We start from the raw sequence: 19,080 nt of genomic DNA, 5'->3' as shown, positions 1-19,080 counted from the left end.
ACTCCCTGTTTTTCTTGGATTGGGTGTGTATGTCAGGGAAGCCATCTGAGAGTAGGGATGGCTATACTGAGAAGGGAAAGGTGAGTGAGGCAGAAGGGTAACACCACTGTAGGCAAGAGGAATAATTTGTATGAGGGCCAAGGGGGATTCGGGTATGTGTTGGAGAAGACTCTTGAGAGTCCCTTGGACTGCAAGGAAATCCAACCAGTCCATTCTGAAGGAGATCAGCCCTGGGATATCTTTGGAAGGAATGATGCTGAGGCTGAAACTCTAGTACTTTGGCCACCACATGCAAAGAGTTGACTCATTGGAAAAGACTCTGATGCTGGGAGGGATTGGGGGCAGGAGGAGAAGAGGACGACAGAGGATGAGATGCTGGATGGGATCACTGACTTGATGGACGTGAGTTTGAGTGAACTCCGGGAGTTGGTGATGGACAGGGAGGCCTGGCGTGCTGCGATTCATGGGGTCGCAAAGAGTCGGACACGACTGAGCGACTGAACTGAACTGAACTGAGGAAAACCAAAAGCATAGTCAGACAAATCTCCTGATCACTAATACGTTTTATGCTTAGCATTAGGCTCCTGTACCTACTCTGTGCCTGAATACATTTTATTTGACCTCTCAGAAGAGAAGCAGCTATCCTTATACTTCAGCCTGGAATTGAACTTCAGTCTTAGGGTGCATAGCAGGAGAGCTTGTGAGAGCTGGTTACTCATCCCTCTGGCTGCATTTGCCTTCCCAGTTGTTAGCCCTCCCACCTCCTTCCACAAAGGATTGGAGGTGAGTTAGTTATAAAGGTGGAGAAGGCAATGGCACCCCACTCCAGTACTCTTGCCTGGAAAATCCCATGGACGGAGGAGCCTGGTAGGCTGCAGTCCGTGGGAATGCGAAAAGTCGGACACGACTGAGCGACTTCATTTTCACTTTTCACTTTCCTGCATTGGAGAAGGAAACGGCAACCCACTCCAGTGTTCTTGCCTGGAGAATCCCAGGGACAGGGGAGCCTGGTGGGCTCCAGTCTATGGGGTCTCACAGAGCCAGAAATGACTGAAGCGACTTAGTAGTAGCAGTAGTTATAAAGGAGGAGGAGGGGAAGGTAAGAGTAGTTAACCCTTAGCATCGCCTTTGGTTGGCTTTTGGAAGAAAAGACTCTGCCGCTGATAATTTAGTTAATGAAGGGTGTTTATCCTGAAATCTCAAGAAGTATCTTCTAGGACTAAAAGTACTTAACGGTTGAAAAAGAGTGCTACCTGGAAGAAGAGTTGCGATAGAAGGAGAACTAACCCAGAGCTGCTTCTCTGCCTTTATTTATTACTTGGAGCAACATAAACCATTGCACAAAGGTCCACTTGTATTTTCCCTGCTATTTGTATACATGATAAAGCCATGGTAACTCAGTTTCCTCGCTTGTAAATTGAATCCTAGTTACCCTTAGATTCTTTCTACTATTCAATACATTCTGTGATGGCTGCACCATCCTCATGTTCAGAATTCCTAATATTTTAATTATGAAATAAAGGGATTATTTTTTAAGAATTTCAAAGGTGAAGACAATTGTTTTAAATCAGTATCACATTCTAGAGGATCATGTGATAATTCCTATTTGCATATCTATGGTGATCTCTACCTGTGGTTATAGATTCATGGTTTCTTATAGCTCTTATCCTATAAATCTGACTTATTCTTGCTGTTGGTTGGCTCACAGTCATCTCAATATAATTTTAACAATCTGTAAGTGGCTGTATTGGCTGGGAAAAGAAAGCCAGTCATACGCTTTTTAATTTTGGGCAAAATGACAAATGATTCTGGGACTGTCTGATTCCCTCTTTTTTTTTTTGGTTACATTGACCCTTTTGTGAAAAGTGTATATTTTAGGGGAAAAAAGTTTTTAGAGAGATTTTATATATATATATATATATATAAATAATATCATTAGAAAGTAAAATTTGAAATAAATATACATGTTCCTGGATCTTAATTTAAATTATGCAAACATGTAAGTATATGCATCTCAAGGGATGTACAATAATTGTCAATAGTGGATGAAAAAATATGCACATATGTGAAATGACCAAGTAAATTAAGAAAAGCCAAAACATTTATGAAAAGCCTCATTTCACTGATTTCTAAACAATTTTTTTAAATGGGTTTGCTGGAGTAATGGTTTTTGCCAGTTTGACATTTTTCTGCCTCACCTCAGACCTTCTAGAGAACATTGATGGACCAACGCTGAAAATCAGAGGAAACCTTCCTGCCGTGACTTGTAATTCCCAGAAGGAACTTAAAGGGGGTGTGGGATCCTTTCAAAGTAAATATTTCCATCATAGGAAGATGAGCTTTTAAAGAGATTCCAGGCACTGTTCTTTTAAGTTTTGGCATTTCAGTTGCCCTGCTGTGTGCTTATTATGAATTGGCATGTCTTTTCCACTATTTTATGTGTATGTGTTTATGTATATCTTCCAGTATATTAGAACTTCTTATGACACAAAGTTGGATCACCTGTTACATTTAATGTTAAAAGAGTGGAAGATGGAACTGCCAAAGCTGGTGATCTCCGTCCATGGTGGTATCCAGAACTTCAAGATGCCCTCAAAACTTAAAGAGATCTTCAGCCAAGGTTTGGTCAAAGCTGCAGAGACAACAGGAGCATGGATAATAACTGAAGGCATTAATACAGGTAAGGCACATTCCCTGCTCCACTCTTTTTTTTTTTCTTTTTCTGTAATTCCTTTTAAAATTGAATCAGCCAGTATAGCACTTAAGTTTGCTCTGCAGTGCTCCCAGGAGATATAGGCAGCATGAGGGAGGAAGACTGAAACTGTAGTAACTGAAAAAGAAACCCAGAAGAATCATAGACCTTTCCTGGACTGTGTTTTTACCATTGTTAAAATCTCCTATTTTAATATAACTTTGTAGACTTTTACCAAAGAAAATAGTTTTTCATGAGCTTTGGACTATTGTAAGGTTACAAAGGACACGGACTCCAGGCAAGAGTGTAGTGTGTGTAGTGTGTGGGCATAGACATGAACTAAACTCGCCGTGGTCAAGTTCTCAGCAATTGGAAAGCAGGGACGTGTGCAACAATTGTATTGAGTGCATGGGGCATGAGGAGATAATTAACTACAAAACCACCTTTTCACATACTATCTCTATCTGAGTCATATTTCTTGAAATCTGGCATTCAAAAACTTCATTTAGTAGCCCCTGAACCTCTAACCCGACTCTCTTGCATCAGTTTTTATGAACTGTATGTGTATAACAGAATCGTCTGGGGGCATTACAAAAATACAATACACAGGCTCTACTCCAAATTAATTAGAGTTTTTCAGGGTGGAACTTCTGAAGGATGTCTAGTGTGCAGCCGGGGTTGAGAATTAGTAACTTCACAAACTCCTGTTACCATCTGTTACTAACCTATCACAGTTCTAACACCAGTTCCCATGTGACCAGCTGAAATGTCCTACAATCCAACTCAGTTCTGACAATATTTACCTGGAAACAGCATCAGATCTCACAGGTTTAGGGCTCCGTCCCACAAGACTGTCCTCTCTTCAGACGTCAGCCTCCAGTCCAGGTTGTTACCTGTGCTTCTGACTCTCTGGCTGCAAATCAGGTGGCTCAGATGGTAAAGAGCCTGCATGCAATGTCGGAGACCCAGGTTCTATCCCTGATTTCCCCTGGAGAAGAAAATGGCAACCCACTCCAGTATTCTTGCCTGGAGAATTCCATAGACAGAGGGAGCCTAGTGGGCTATGGTCCATGGAGTCACAAAGACTTGGACACAACTGAGTGACTAACACTTTCACACTTTCTTTCACGTCCCACTACCCGATCCTTGGGTTTGATGAATTTACTAGAGTAGTTCACAGGATGCAGGAAACCAATTTACTCATTAGATTACCAGTTTATTATAGAAGGATGTAACTCAAGAACAGCTAGAGAGAAGCGATTCATAGGACAAGGCACCTGTGGGAAAGGGCATGGGGCTTCTGTGCCTTCCTCCCATGTCCACATGTTGACTTGGAAGCTCTCCAAATCCTGTTTTTTGTTTTGTTTTGTTTGTGTTTGTTTGTTTGGTTTTTGTAGAAGCTTCATTGTTGTTCTTGTTGTTGTTTAGTCAACTGAGTCATGTCCAGCTCTTCTGCAAACCATGGACTGTAGCCTGCTGTAGGCTACAGTCTGTAGCTTACAAACTGTAGGCTCCTCTGTCCACGGGATTTCCCAGGCAAGAACACTGGAGTGGGTTGCCATTTCCTTCTCCAGGGGATCGTCCCAAGCCAGGGGTGGAACCCACATCTTCTGCATTGGCAGGCAGATTCTTTACCACTAAGCCACCTGGGAAACCCATAGGCTTCATTATATGGGCATAATTGATTATATTATTGGTTATTGATAATTGAACTCAATATCCAGTTCCTTTCCCTTCCCCAGAGGTTGGGGATGCGACTGGAAGTTCCAACCCTCTAATCACAAGGATGGTTGGTTATTCTGGAAACCAACCCACAGCAGTAGGTCCAAAAGTTGTCTCATTAACATAACAATACCATCTCTCACTCTCACCACTTAGGAAATTCCAGGGATTTGAGGAGCTCTGTGTCTCTGACAGACTAAATAGTTATTATTACAAGTCACAATATCACTCCTGTAGCTTTCCCTCTTCCCTTTACTTCTCTCTATTTCTACTTGGGATGTTCTAGCCAGTGTTCCCTATTAAATTCTGCCCGTCCTTTAGGATCTACATTAGGTGCTGACATACCCAGGAAGCGTTCTCTATCTCAACTCACTGTTGTTCCGTAATTTCTGCCTGTAGCACCTGTGGCACGTGTGTGTTTGACATACAGGCTAGGTCAGGATGAGTCTCCTTGATTATGAGGTAGAAGCCAGGGCCTATACATTTGTCTAACAGTGAACAACAGGTACTAAGATAAGAAATAATTTCTTTTGACTAAAAAGGAATGAAGAAAGCAAGTGATTGAAAAAACAAAGAAAACATAAAACCAAGGGATTTAGAGCCTGTCACCAGTGGGTAGGTAACCTCTGGTACTATTGTTTCACATTCTTAAAAGAAAGTGAAGGTTGCAGAGTTCTAAGTCCAGTGTGTAGTACTTATTTTATTTCCAGTAAAAGAAAAAAAAAATAAAAGGGTGGGTGGGGAAGTTTATAGAGTTCAGGAAAAGGTGAACTTGGTCATAGTTTTTTTCTTTGAATAGCTAACTGTGTCACGTGCTTTACTTACTGCCTTTTTAAAATTAATATTTTAGGTTAGGGTCAATTAAGGAATGCAAATATAATAGTGTGAAAACTATAGAAATAGTTCATATGAACAAAAGAAATGAGATATATTTGGAGCTTCCTTAAACAATAACCAGGGTCTGACTTGATTCAAGCACAGCTCCTTAGGGCCTGACTACACAAGAAGTGGTCCCTGGACCAGTAACATCAGCATCACCAAGGAGTTTGATGGTAACCCAGATATCAGGCTCCCCAGATGAGTGGGATAAGAAACTGCGTTTTGATAACATCCCCAGATGATTCTTGAAAGTGAAAGTTGCTCAGTCATGTCTGACTCTTTGTGACCCCGTGGACTATACAATCCATGGAATTCTCCAGACCAGAATACTGGAGTGGGTAGCCTTTCCCTTCTCCAGGGGATCTTCCCAGTCCAGGGATCGAACCCAGGCCTCCCACATCGCAGGCGCATTCTTTACCAGCTGAGCCACCAGACAAGCCCAGGAATACTGGACTGGGTAGCCTATTCATTCTCCAGCGGATCTTCCCAGCCCAGGAACTGAACCGGGGTTTCCTGCATTGCAAGAAGATTCTTTACCAACTGAGCCCCAGAGGATTCTTATGAACATTTAAATTTGAGAAGCTTTGTTTATCAGCTTTAGCCTATGCTTGAATGCTTCTCAACTGTAGTAGAACGTTATTTGGCATGAATTTTTGACACTTATTTAAATTGAATGCCAGAAACCTTTAAGAACCTACTATGTATTTGGATAGATGCTGTGGATGAAAGATGAGTAAGATATGGCCCCTGGGTTAGTGATGAAGCGGGTGACTGTGATAACAGACAATAAATAACTAACCAAAACTTGATGAATGGGCCATAGTTGAGATACAAAGAAAGTGTTTGGGAGTAAAAGGAAGAGGAAGACAAATTCCATTTCCAACTGGGGAACCTGAGAAAAAGGCTTGGTGGAGGATATATACTCTTCCCTTGAGAAAAGGGTAGAAAGAAGCATTCTAGGCCAAGGTGGCAGTTCAGGGCCGGGAACACAGCTAGAGCTTAAGGCATGTGCAGAGAGTGGTGATACACCTTCTAGCTGGATGTGCCTTGTGGCAGAGGACAGGGACAGCCAAGAGAGACTGGAGCCAGATTGGGTACCATGCTATTTGGGTTGAGGTTTTATTCTCTGTGTAGCAGGGAGCCCTCAAAAGATTTTTGAACAGAAGGATGAATAGGGAATGATATTGTCCGATCAGGTTTTATGGAGTCTTAGCAGGTAATATGTGTTAAGATCACATGTGGGCCGCTGAAAAACTGTCACCACCACATGCTGGTAATCCACGCCAAACCTATGGATCTGAATCTCTGTTGGTACTGATGTATGTTCTGTGGTTCAGAACCCCAGTTTTAGAAGATGACTGGGAGCGGGGGATGCCAGAGAGAAGAAAATGATTTAAGTGCTGTGCTTCAGATGCATGCAATATGCAGGGTTTTTGCGTTTTTCTTCCTGTGCTAATGACACATACAGAGTCAGATTCTACTTTAAAAGAGTAAGTGGTGTAATGTAGTGTTTGCAATTAAAAGGCAGGTTAAGCCAATCTCAAAAGGCTACATAGTGCATAATTCCAACTATATGACATTCTGGAAGAGGCAAAACTATAGAGACGATAAAAAGATCAGTGGTTATCAAGGACTGGGGAGAATGAGGGATGAATAGACAGAGTACAGAGGATTTTGAGGACAGTGAAACTATTATGTTTGTAATTCCTCTGTGCCAGCAACTTTCCCTGATAACAGGGAAATAATTGCGTATCAGTTCAGTTCAGTCGCTCAGTCGTGTCCGACTCTTTGTGACCTCATGGACTGCAGCACGCCAGGCCTCCTTGTCCAATGCCAACTCCCTGAGTCTACCCAAACCCATGTCCATCGAGTCAGTGATGCCATCCAACCATCTCATCCTCTGTCATCCCCTTCTCCTCCTGACTACAATCTTTCCCAGCATCAGGGTCTTTTCCAATGAGTCAGCTCTTCACATCAGGTGGCCAAAGTATTGGACTTTCAGCTTCAACATCAGTCCTTCCAATGAACACCCAGGACTGATCTCCTTTAGGATGGACTGGTTGGATCTCCTTGCAGTCCAAGGGACTCAAGAGTCTTCTCCAACACCACAGTTCAAAAGCATCAATTCTTTGGCGCTCAGCTTTCTTTATAGTCCAACTGGCACTTTCTCAGTTCAGTTCAGTCGCTCAGTCATGTCTGACTCTTTGTGACCCATGAATCGCAGCACACCAGGCCTCCCTGTCCATCACCAACTCCTGGAGTTCACTCAGACTCACGTCCATCGAGTCAGTGATGCCATCCAGCCATCTCATCCTCTGTCGTCCCCTTCTCCTCCTGCCTCCAATCCCTCCCAGCATCAGAGTCTTTTCCAGTGAGTCAACTCTTCTCATGAGGTGGCCAAAGTACTGGAGTTTCAGCTTTAGCATCATTCCTTCCAAAGAAATCCCAGGGCTGATCTCCTTCAGAATGTACTGGTTGGATCTCCCTGCAGTCCAAGGGACTCTCAAGAGTCTTCTCCAACACCACACTTCAAAAGCATCAATTCTTCGGCACTTAGCTTTCTTCACAGTCCAACTCTGACATCCATACGTGACCACTGGAAAAACCATAGCCTTGACTAGACGGACCTTTGTTGGCAAACTAATGTCTCTGCTTTTGAATATGCTATCTAGGTTGGTCATAACTTTCCTTCCAAGGAGTAAGCGTCTTTTAATTTCATGGCTGCAGTTACCATCTGCAGTGATTTTGGAGCCCCCCAAAATAAAGTCAGCTGCTGTTTCCACTGTTTCCCTATCTATTTCCCATGAAGTGATGGGACCAGATGCCGTGATCTTCGTTTTCTGAATGTTGAGCTTTAAGCCAACATTTTCACTCTCCACTTTCACTTTGAAAGTGGAGAGTAAAAAAGTTGGCTTTTGCATATACTTGCCTATTATTCTCTTTCTGGCAGTTGCAGTGTTTTGCGTGATTTGTGAATTAAAGTTTGACTTCTAACCTGGTTGTTCATAGGTGTGTCTAAACATGTTGGGGATGCCCTGAAAGCCCATTCCTCGCAGTCCTTGAGAAAAATCTGGACAGTTGGAATCCCTCCTTGGGGTGTCATTGAGAACCGGAAAGATCTTATTGGAAGAGATGTAAGTAGACAATTCTTTCATAGCAAAAGGAAATAAACATATATCCATTTGCCAGCTTAGCACTATACCTGGATACCTGTAGACATCTTCAATGTAATATGCCCCAAACCAATTCCTGACTTCATGCTGCCTCTCTTACCCTGTCTTAGAAAGTGAAAATCTTACCCTGCAGTTGCTCAGGCCCAAAACCCTGCACTAACCCTGAAATGATCTCTGCTCATACCTCAAACCTAATCCCCTGGGTAATTCTAATAGCTTTCCCAATTCTCATCCGTGGCTTCCCAGGTGGCACTAGAGATAGAGAACCTCCTGCCAATCAATGCAGGAGACATAAGAGATAGGGGTTCAATCCTTGGGTTGGGAAAATCCCCTGGGGGAGGAAATGGTAACCCACTCCAGTATTCTTGCCTGGAGAATCCCTATGAACAGAGGAGCCTGGCAGGCTACAGCCCATAGTGTCGCAAAGAGTCAGACTTCGCGACACAGCGTGCACTATATATAAAACAGATAACTAGTGAGAAACTACTGAATAGCACAGGGAACTCTACTCATTGCTCTGTAGCGACCTAAAAGGGAAGGGAAGCGGAAGAAGAGGGAACGTGTATATAGCTGATTCACTTACTCTATAGCAGAAACTAGTACAACATTGTAAAGCTACTGTACTCCAGTAAAAACTAAAAAAACGAAACAAAACAACTATATCTTGAAAAAAAAGTGACTCATTGCCTTCCAGAAAGATGATAACAGTTTCCATTCCTAACAACAGGGTATGAGGATGCCCATTGTTCTGTACCATTCCTGGCTCCAGAAGATATTCTGGCTTTTTAGAAAACATTGCTTTTCTGATAGGTATAAATTAATACCTAATTGTTCTTAAGTACCTTTCTCTGATTACTAGTGAGGTTCGACATCTTTTCATGTGGTTTCTGGACACTTTTAAGCATAGTTAAAAATGTTGAAAGACCTTTTATAATTCATTTTAGCATTTTTGTTTGCTATATATGCTGCATTTCCCAGATTTTAATTTGTATTATTTATGAAATCTTTCCATATATAAAAAATGTGTTAAATCTATCAATCATTTTCTTTTTGGCTTATAGCCTCAGTGTCATGCTTAGGAATTGTAAAGGTAACTTTTAAAGACTAATGTTTTAACATTTATGGTACTTTTTACATCCATTATTTCTTTAATACCTCATAGCAACCCTCTGCTATAGGAATCGTTAATATCACTTACACATGAGGAAATGAACCTGAGAAAGGAAGCAGGTATTACCCAGATTTAAAATTAGAAAGCAGAAGAGTCTAGCCTTAAACTTGGACTCTTAGACTCTAAACACAGTTGCCCCTCCCTGTTTGTGGATTCTGCATCTGAAGAGTCAACCAACACTGGATCCCCAGGGTTCAACCGACCATGGATCCAGGGGATATGAAAGTCGACTGTATTATGCCATTTTATATGAAGGATCCAAGCATCCGTGGACTGTAGTATCCATGAGTAGTTCTGGAACTAACCCCCCACGGATACCAAATGGCTATACTGTGCTTTCCTCCCTAGAAACAAATAAGAATTGGAGTAGTTTATGGAAGAATCAGTAAATATTAATAAGGGGCTTCACTAGTAGCTCAGATGGTAAAGAATCTACCTGCAATGCAGGAGACCCAGGTTCTATCCCTGGGTTGGGAAGATCTCCTGGAGAAGGGAATGGCAACACCCTCTAATATTCTTGCCTGGTGAATTCCATGGATCTGGGTAATGTATATTGAATGTGAATACATCTCCATTTACTCTTCACTTCATTTGGGATACTAGAAACATAAATCAGTGTCCAAATATTATTCTGAAATAGATCTATTTAAAGGCATAGCTTCTGAATACTGATGTGCTGTGTGTACCAGTGCAGATCCTTGAACTGATTTTTCAATGATCTGAGACAAAGTAAGTAGAGAAATTGAAAATAAATATTTGGAAGCATTTTTAGCAATGTAACAGTGCTGTGACTCCAAGCATATGGTAAGTGTTCTCATGTTGCTGTGTGTGCGAGTGTCGTTGAACTTGTGTCACGAGTCTAATGTAGCACAAGCTGCAGACTAGTTGTGCACTATGGGACTACATATCCATCCATAGAAAAATAAAAAGTAAAGGCACTCAGATTGAGTCTTCACGGCAGATAGCTCTTAGTAGCTAGTAGTGCTTTTTGGCATGGACCGGAACTCTGTAGTGCACAAACAGGCCTTTGGAGCAGTCAGCCCAGGAAGGACCTCTGACCCTTGTTCTCGCTGTCTTGCAGGTAGTGTGCCTGTACCAGACTCTGGGAAACCCCCTCAGCAAGCTCACAACACTCAACTGCATGCACTCCCACTTTATCCTGTCTGATGATGGCACTGTGGGCAAGTATGGCAATGAGATGAAGCTCAGGAGGAACCTGGAAAAGTACCTCTCTCTGCAGAAGATACATAGTTGTGAGTACCCACGGGACCTCAGCCGACAGGTCCTGTCTAGGGGCACTGCTGCGGAGAGGTCCAGATGGGCTTCTTGTAATCCTTGGTAAACCCTTGATATTGAGAGCGGACGTTTATCCAAAAAAAAAAAAAGCCTGACTCATAACGTTGCTGTAGAAATCCTTGGGTTCATCCATATGAAATATGCCAATGTCAGTTGCTGTGCTGTAGGCCTCTGAGGATGGAAAGCATAGGATTGGGTGACTCTGCATGTCTTCATCATCCAAGTCTTGGAGAAGAGTGCCCTTTCCCGGGATGCCTATTCTAGGAGGTTTTCATCTGGAGCTATAATGTGTCTAAACTGAGAGCCAGGAGTAGAGGAAGCTCTCTCATGAGATTTATAAGCAAGAACTTCACAGTTGTTTTCCTTTTATAACAAATTTAATTAGTTGCATCAGTAAGATTCTTTCTGTAGAAAACAATAATAAACATATTTATTTTTATGGAGATTAGTTATTGCTTCAAGAAAGATATCCCTAACTGAAATTGAATTATTTTCCTCTCTCCTACAAAATACCCTTACTGATTTCTTTTTCTGTTGATAAAAGTGTTATATACTCTCATATTCAGATAAAGAAAAGGAAGGGATAGCCCTCTGTAATCTTACTATGAAAAATAACCATTGTTAACTTTTTCATCTGTATGATTTCAGAACATATCCCTTCTGATATGGAAGGCTATCCCTTTCTTCTCCAAATAAAAACCTAGAATTTGAATTTAGTTTTTATAAGATGATGTTACAAGAAGATTATGTCTATCAATTGGTACATCTTAGGTCTGATTTTTAGTGACAAGGAGAAAGTAATAAGGAGGTGGAGTTATGTAGAAAAGGAAAGGAAGCAAAATATTAAAACAATGGACTAAGAGGCCCACTCCGATCATTTGTGGAGTCAGGACAAGGTGCACATGGAAGCCCACATACTGTTTGTTTAAATATTTAAAAGTTTTGAATCAAGCTAACAAACACAAATAACAAGATTAAAAACATAATAAAATAATGTTTAATCCTTTTACCTCTGCATATATAGCTGGAAGGCCAGGTTTGAGGTCAGAGTCCTGGATTCTGGGGAGTACAAAGCCAAATCATGGAGGTGAAGCAGAACCAGGACCTTGGTCCCCGGTTTACAGTCACTCTCCGCTTCTCTTCCTTGCTTTGGTTCAATCTCATAATGTCTGGGCCTGACATAGACATTATCACCTAGACACTCCAATCTATATGTCCAAGCCCTACTCCCCCCAAATCCTCTTGCTTTGACAAGTACATCCCTGGGGCAGAGGCTCAAGCAGCCCCTGGAATCAAGAATTTTGGGGTCTAGTACAGTCCAATGTACGACAGGGAGCATAGGCTTCCCTTGAACCTTGACCCTGTAGACTCCTCACTGGGAGGGGAAGGGCTTGGCCAGAGGAGGGCGCGGTAGAACCTGGAACCCAGAGTGAAGTCCTCTGTTGCTCAGGTGTGGGCATGGTGTTGCCGCCAGTTTTCCTTCTTTTGGGGGAAAAAAATTGATTTAAATATTAAATATATCAATACACGTGTGATGTAAAAGTTAAATCAAACAAGAAGCCTATAAACAGTCAACATTTCCCCAAATCTTCCCCTCCCTACACTATTAATAATTTGATGTATATCATTCCAGAGTTTTCTGGTTATTTATGTAAATATAAAAACATGTTGCACATATAGGTATGTGTATATGTATATATAAAATATATACCTATATATATAGTTTTAAAATTTTAAATAGGGTTTTAAATGGGATCATACTGGACATATCAATCTGTAACTTTTGTTTGCTTAATATCTTTAAAAAGAATGACTCCACAGTCTTTCCTTTTTTTGTCTTCCTTACTTTAATAAAGCAATATGTAGTCTGACAAGAAAGTCAACTAGTGAAAAATGGAATACATTGAAATATGAAAGTCTTTGAGGTTTACCCATCCCATTCTGTTCTTAGAAATAACCACTATTAAAAGTTTTTTTTGTTGTTGTTGTTTTCTAATTTTATTTTATTTTTAAACTTTACATAATTGTATTAGTTTTGCCAAATATCAAAATGAATCCGCCACAGGTATACGTGTGTTCCCCATCCCGAACCCTCCTCCCTCCTCCCTCCCCATACCATCCCTCTGGGCCGTCCCAGTGCACCAGCCTCAAGCATCCAGCATCGTGCATCGAACCTGGACTGGCAACTCGTTTCCTACATGATATTTTACATGTTTCATTGCCATTCTCCCAAATCTTCCCACCCTCTCCCTCTCCCACAGAGTCCATAAGACTGTTCTATACATCAGTGTCTCTTTTGCTGTCTCGTACGCAGAAATAACCACTATTAAAAGTTGATTGAATTGTCAACAGCTTGATTATTTTTTTGAGGTGAGTGATGGATACATTGGGATCCATTATATCATTCTGTTTTCTTTGACGTATGTTTGAAAATTTCCACAATAAAAAGTTAATTTCTTAAAGACTACTACTTATTATTATTTTTTAATTACTGAAAGCCTTTAGATACCTTTTTAACTGGGAGAAGATACTCTAACCATATTTGTGGCTACTTTTATTTAAAGTCCAAGCTTCTGACTTGGCCTTGAACTAAGTAAACCTGAGTCAAAGAAGAGAACGGTTAGTTCAAGTAAGGAATATACACGGGAATTGAAAGGCTTGTGTCTGGCAATTGGCATTGCTGATAGCGTCCCTTTGTAACAATTTGATACTGTTTGTCATCTGAAATAGGCTCTGGACAAGGCGTGCCCGTGGTGGGGCTGGTGGTGGAAGGTGGTCCCAACGTCATCCTCTCCGTGTGGGAGACTGTGAAAGACAAAGACCCGGTGGTGGTGTGCGAAGGCACAGGCAGGGCTGCTGACCTCCTGGCCTTCACCCACAAACACTTAGCAGATGAAGGGTGAGCTGTTGAGCCTTCATTTCTAAAACTATGCTGACTCTTTCTTCTTCCTAAGCACTGCTCTCATGTGGGATGGATGTCCTTAGAGGACAGGGACCGGAATTCTCTGGATATCTTGGAGGATGGGTTGAGACTGGAATTCATTTTTCAGTGATTTTTGTATTTATTAAAGCAACACCAAAATGCCCTCCAGTGATGCAAGTTGCTATTTCTTTAGCTGTAGAATGGCTTGCATCTACAAAGGACTTTGAACCTTGTCTGAGCTTAGGGAAAAAGCGTTTCCAGGGGGAGTGAAGGAGAAGACCACTGTGGTAGTCACTTTTGAATTCAACTGCTGTCAGTAAATATAGCAGAAATTAGAGAAATCAATATCCTGATATTTTTGTAGCATATGTTGTACTTAGCTGAGGTTTTAGTTCTTTCTTCTTTTCAAGATGGGAGTTTTTCTCTAAGCCATCCCTAAATCCAGCATGATTCTTCCAATTTCAAAAGCATGGTATTTCTGCCGCATGAGTAAATACAGGGCCCAGGAACTGAAATGTTGACTCCACTCATTTGCTTAAAAAACATTCATTCACTTTAAGCTATAACTGTTCTCTGATGACTTTTCCCTTACAGTTTCTCTCCCCTTTCAGCCCCACTTCCACCCTCTATCCTCTTCCTCTTCAGTTAAACCTCTCTCTTTCCTAAAGTTACCCTAGACAAGTGATTCTTACACGATTTGGAGTGTCAGATTCTTTAAGGATACCATGCCCATAATTTCTGGAGATTCACAGCCCCTTGGAAATCTGTCAGCTCAAAAACCTGCCCCAAGTGCTTTCTTCCTAGGAGAATGGCATATGAGTCCATCCTTGTTTTAATGTTCAGCCTTCTCCTCATGCCAGTGCTCCGCTTTGCTTCCTCCCATTCATTTGTCTCTTGACACAACTGTCCATAGATACCTCCATCACGTGGACAGACACAGTGATGTTGTACTTATGCTGATGTTTTTAGCTTGTTCCCTCTCTCGATTGTGTCAAGTCATGGCTATTTCTCTCTCTCCCAGGACCCTGCGTCCTCAGGTGAAGGAGGAGATCATCTGCATGATGCAGAACACCTTCAACTTTAGTCTTAAGCAGTCCAAGCACCTTTTCCAAATTCTGATGGAGTGTATGGTGCACAGGGATTCTGTGAGTATAATGAGTTGATGACTTGACCAACTTAAAAATTGCTAATGTTCAAAAAGGGGCTTCCCTGATGGCTTAGAGCTAAAGAATCTGCCTGCAGTGCAGGAGACTCAGGAGACATGGGTTCAATCCCTGGGCCAGGAAGATCCCCTGGAAGAGTACATGGCAGCCCACTCCAGTATTCTTGCCTGGAGAATCCCGGGGATGGAGGAGCCTGATGGGCTATGGTCCATGGGGTCACAAAGAATCAGATATGATTGAGCTGCTGAGCATGAGCACTAGTGAATGTTCAACAATTGTGACATTTATTTTCACAATTTTTTTTCATTTCTAACTTGGTTGTATATAGTGCTACAGAACTTGACTTTTAACTTGACTTTTTGTTCCCTCCTTCTCTGGAACCATGCTTCAGATTCCTAATGGTACTTGGGAAAAAGAACTTAGATAATATAACAGTATTACAGGAAAGTGATTGAATTTAATGTAAATTACATGTGAATATTTTCTGAGGGTAAAGGAACAGCTTCCTGCCTTAAATAAACTCAAGGTTGCTGGCTTAGATGACCATTTCTCAGTATCCTCAGTATATCCTGCAGGAATCACTGGGGATGCACTGGATAGTGAAAATGTGAGAATATACTCTCAGCTGGAAGATGGAGGCCACAAACTATGGACTATAAACATAATACAGATCAGGAGATTTTAATCTTTTAGGGCATTTTGATCAAAATTTTTTATCAGTGACTTGGATAATAGGTAGCTGACAGTTACATTAAATATGCAAATATGTCATGATTCACAGTGATCTTCCCAGAATTTGAAGGGTGGACCAAATTGTACAAGATTTTGGTACCATTAAAGCACTTGGCCTCAAAAAACCAGTCGAGCAAATTCAGTGTAGACTAGGCAAGGCTAAACAGATGTGAAAGCCCTTTGGGATTTTAGCTGACTGCAGCCATGAAATTAAAAGACACTTATTCCTTGGAAGGAAACTTATGACCAACCTAGATAGCATATTGAAAAGCAGAGACATTACTTTGCCAACAAAAGTCCATCTAGTCAAGGCTGTGGTTTTTCCAGTGGTCATGTACGGATGTAAGAGTTGGACTGTGAAGAAAGCTGAGTGCCAAAGAATTGATGCTTTTGAACCGTGGTGTTGGACAAGACTCTTGAGAGTCCCTTGGACTCCAAGGAGATCCAACCAGTCCATTCTGAAGATCAGCCCTGGAATTTCTTTGGAAGGAATGATGCTAAAGCTGAAACTCCAGTACTTTGGCCACCTCATGCAAAGAGTTGACTCATTGGAAAAGACTCTGATGCTGGGAGGGATTGGAGGCAGGAGGAGAAGGGGACGACAGAGGATGAGATGGCTGGATGGCATCACTGACTCGATGGACGTGAGTCTGAGTGAACTTCGGGAGATGGACAGGGAGGCCTGGCGTGCTGCGATTCATGGGGTCGCAAAGAGTCAGACACGACTGAGCGACTGAACTGAACTATTTGAATAATAACAAAAACAGTAACCATGTCTACAGTTAGCAGTGTGCTTTCAATATATGTTTTTTTTTTCCCAATAATTTTTTTTTACATGAAATATCCCCATGAGTGAGTTCAGTATGGCAGTGATTGCTTATTTCAGTTTCAGAGATAATGAACTAAAGACTAGAGACTTTAAGTGTTTCGCCCAGAGTCGTGCAGTCATGAAATAGTAGAACTGAAATTGGGGCTCAGGGTTGAAATCTTGTGTATGATCTACCACATTTTATATCCCCCACAATGTCAGTAGGTAAAGAAAAGGACATGTTAAAGGGATCGCCCTCATACTTGCCTCTTCCTGTCATCAAGGAGAGTAACCAGGAAGTGGTGTAATAATCAATAAGTAACAAGTGGAGGCAGCTAAGGTTTTACACATTAGTGAAATTAGGTCCTGAGCTCCTATACAGTTGAGGGTTGATTTTAGTCATGGACTGGAGGGGCTGTTAGGCAGAGAGGCTCTTAGTGTGAATTGTAGAAGAATAGTTTTTCTGTCTTTATGAGACCTCAGAGATTAGTTAGTGAGTTCCTCTCTTCTTGTGGGTGAGGAACCCAAGATGCAGTGGCTTTATAATATTTACCCAAGACTGACTAGTTAGTGGCATATCTCAGACTGGACCTTGGCAGTCTTGGCTCTTTTTTGTTGAACAGCTCCCTCTACTATATATTTTCATTTGGAAAGGCTGAGATACATTCATTAACAGGAGAAGGCCTATTATAATCATAAAAAATGTCCTTATTTGTCTTAAAAACATGAGTCACTTGCCAGGATGCACTGGAGACTTTGACATTGTACAGGTTTTCTGTGCTATCTATTGTAGCTGCTCATTGGGTATGTGGTAAGTGCCTCATTTATCTTATGACAAGTCCTTGAGTATTCATTTCTCATTAAAAGCAAAAGCCTTTATTTCGAAAGCTAGGTGACTGGAAGGCTGTCACTTTGTATCCTTTCAAAATGAGGAATAGTTTGCTTTACATGAGGAATTGACACTGAGTTTCTATTATAGCATATGAGTAGTAAATTAATGGAGTAATGTTCTTTCATGCATGTTTCCTCTAACATACTTGGAATTTTTCAGTTATTTTTCACCCCCTTCATGTGCACAATTCTGCATTACCCTACTTAAAAGTTTTCCCTCTTATTAGTGAAAAAAAGAATTTTTTAAACTGTATGATTTTTGACATTAATGAAGAATGTTTCACTTAATTCATTAGTGCAAAAGCAAATTTTTGAAAGCATTCCTTTGCTAGTTCTCAAAATGTATGGCTTTCTGTTTTTCAACTATTACAGATTACCATCTTTGATGCTGATTCTGAGGAGTCACAGGACCTTGATTTAGCAATCCTAACAGCTCTGCTAAAGGGTGAGTGTCTAAATAAGGTTATACTTGTTCTTCCTTCCCTCTTTTCACACTCATGGCACTTGGTGCTTTCTATGTTGATATTGTAAACAGAATATGTAATCCCTTTCTTTTACCTTAGGCACGAATTTATCAGCATCAGAACAATTGAATCTGGCAATGGCTTGGGACAGAATGGACATTGCCAAGAAACATATCCTAATTTATGGACAACACTGGAAGGTATAATGAAAATGAAGTTATTTTGAAGAAACGTGTTGTGTATTGGTTTGTTAGGGAGAGACCAAAGAGAAAACTGGAGGAAAGATAGGTTACTTCGGGGAGGGGGGTAGCATCTCTGATGCTGGGTACATGTGATCACTAAGACATTTCTTTTGTCTACTTTGCCTTCTTGAAAACATTTTTTTTTCTATGAATCTGCAGCCTAGTTGAAGTTGACAAAAGATGCTGGGGGAAAGGCAAATGAAAGGGTTTTTTATTCATTTTTTGAATGGGCAGATTTTTATATTGTTATTTAAAACTTAAAGTTTATCTTATTTTTTTGCCTTCAAATGTAATACATACTCACAGTAGAAATTAGTGAAAACAGAGAAAAGCAGGAAGAAGAAAGATTATTCATAGTGCTAATGCTAATCACTATTAACATTTCATTTAAAAAAATTATAGCTGTGACCATACCATAGGTCTGTTATTTTGGGGTTTAACTAATTCATGCACATCGTTTAAAATGTCAAATGGTACTAAAAAGCTACCAAAAATACAGTAATTCTCTACCCTGCAAACCACAAGAGCCAAAAACTGAAAATTTTTGGACTGCTCTGACATTTATAAATCTCCATCTCTCTAAATAATAAGTCATATTACTGTTTTCTGATTCCTTTTAATAATTTATTTTATTCAAGGTTGTTTTTTAAAGTTTATTTTTAATTGAAGGATAATTGCTTTATAATATTGGTTTCATTTCTTCTATACATCAACATGAATTGGCTTAATTCATATACATATGAATTTTGTACATATGTCCCCTCCCTTTTGAACTTCCCTCCCACTTCCCACCCTTTCCCACCCCTCTAGATTGTTACAGAGCCCTGGTTTGAGTTCTCTGAGTCATTATTTTTTTTAACTTTAAAAAATTGTATTTACTTATTTGGCAGTACTGGGTCTTCATTGCAGCATGCGGGAACTTTA

General features: G+C 40.8%; 1 protein-coding gene across 3 annotated transcripts in view; it reads left to right on the top strand.

The window, feature by feature from the left end:
- TRPM6 (transient receptor potential cation channel subfamily M member 6) overlaps positions 1-19,080 on the top strand; it is a 165,224-nt gene that overhangs the window by 68,362 nt on the left and 77,782 nt on the right. For all 3 annotated transcript variants that reach the window (XM_027549478.1, XM_027549477.1, XM_027549476.1), the window contains exons 5-11: positions 2,467-2,680; positions 8,303-8,427; positions 10,719-10,890; positions 13,664-13,832; positions 14,878-15,001; positions 17,823-17,895; positions 18,014-18,114. In XM_027549478.1, coding sequence (XP_027405279.1) covers positions 2,467-2,680; positions 8,303-8,427; positions 10,719-10,890; positions 13,664-13,832; positions 14,878-15,001; positions 17,823-17,895; positions 18,014-18,114 — 978 coding nt within the window. The remainder of the gene's footprint in view (positions 1-2,466; positions 2,681-8,302; positions 8,428-10,718; positions 10,891-13,663; positions 13,833-14,877; positions 15,002-17,822; positions 17,896-18,013; positions 18,115-19,080) is intronic.

This window comes from Bos indicus x Bos taurus, chromosome 8, assembly GCF_003369695.1.
Source record: "Bos indicus x Bos taurus breed Angus x Brahman F1 hybrid chromosome 8, Bos_hybrid_MaternalHap_v2.0, whole genome shotgun sequence".
NCBI lineage: Eukaryota > Metazoa > Chordata > Mammalia > Artiodactyla > Bovidae > Bos > Bos indicus x Bos taurus.
The sequence above is the reverse complement of the archived record's forward strand: the minus strand, read 5'-3'. Positions and strand labels throughout refer to the sequence as shown.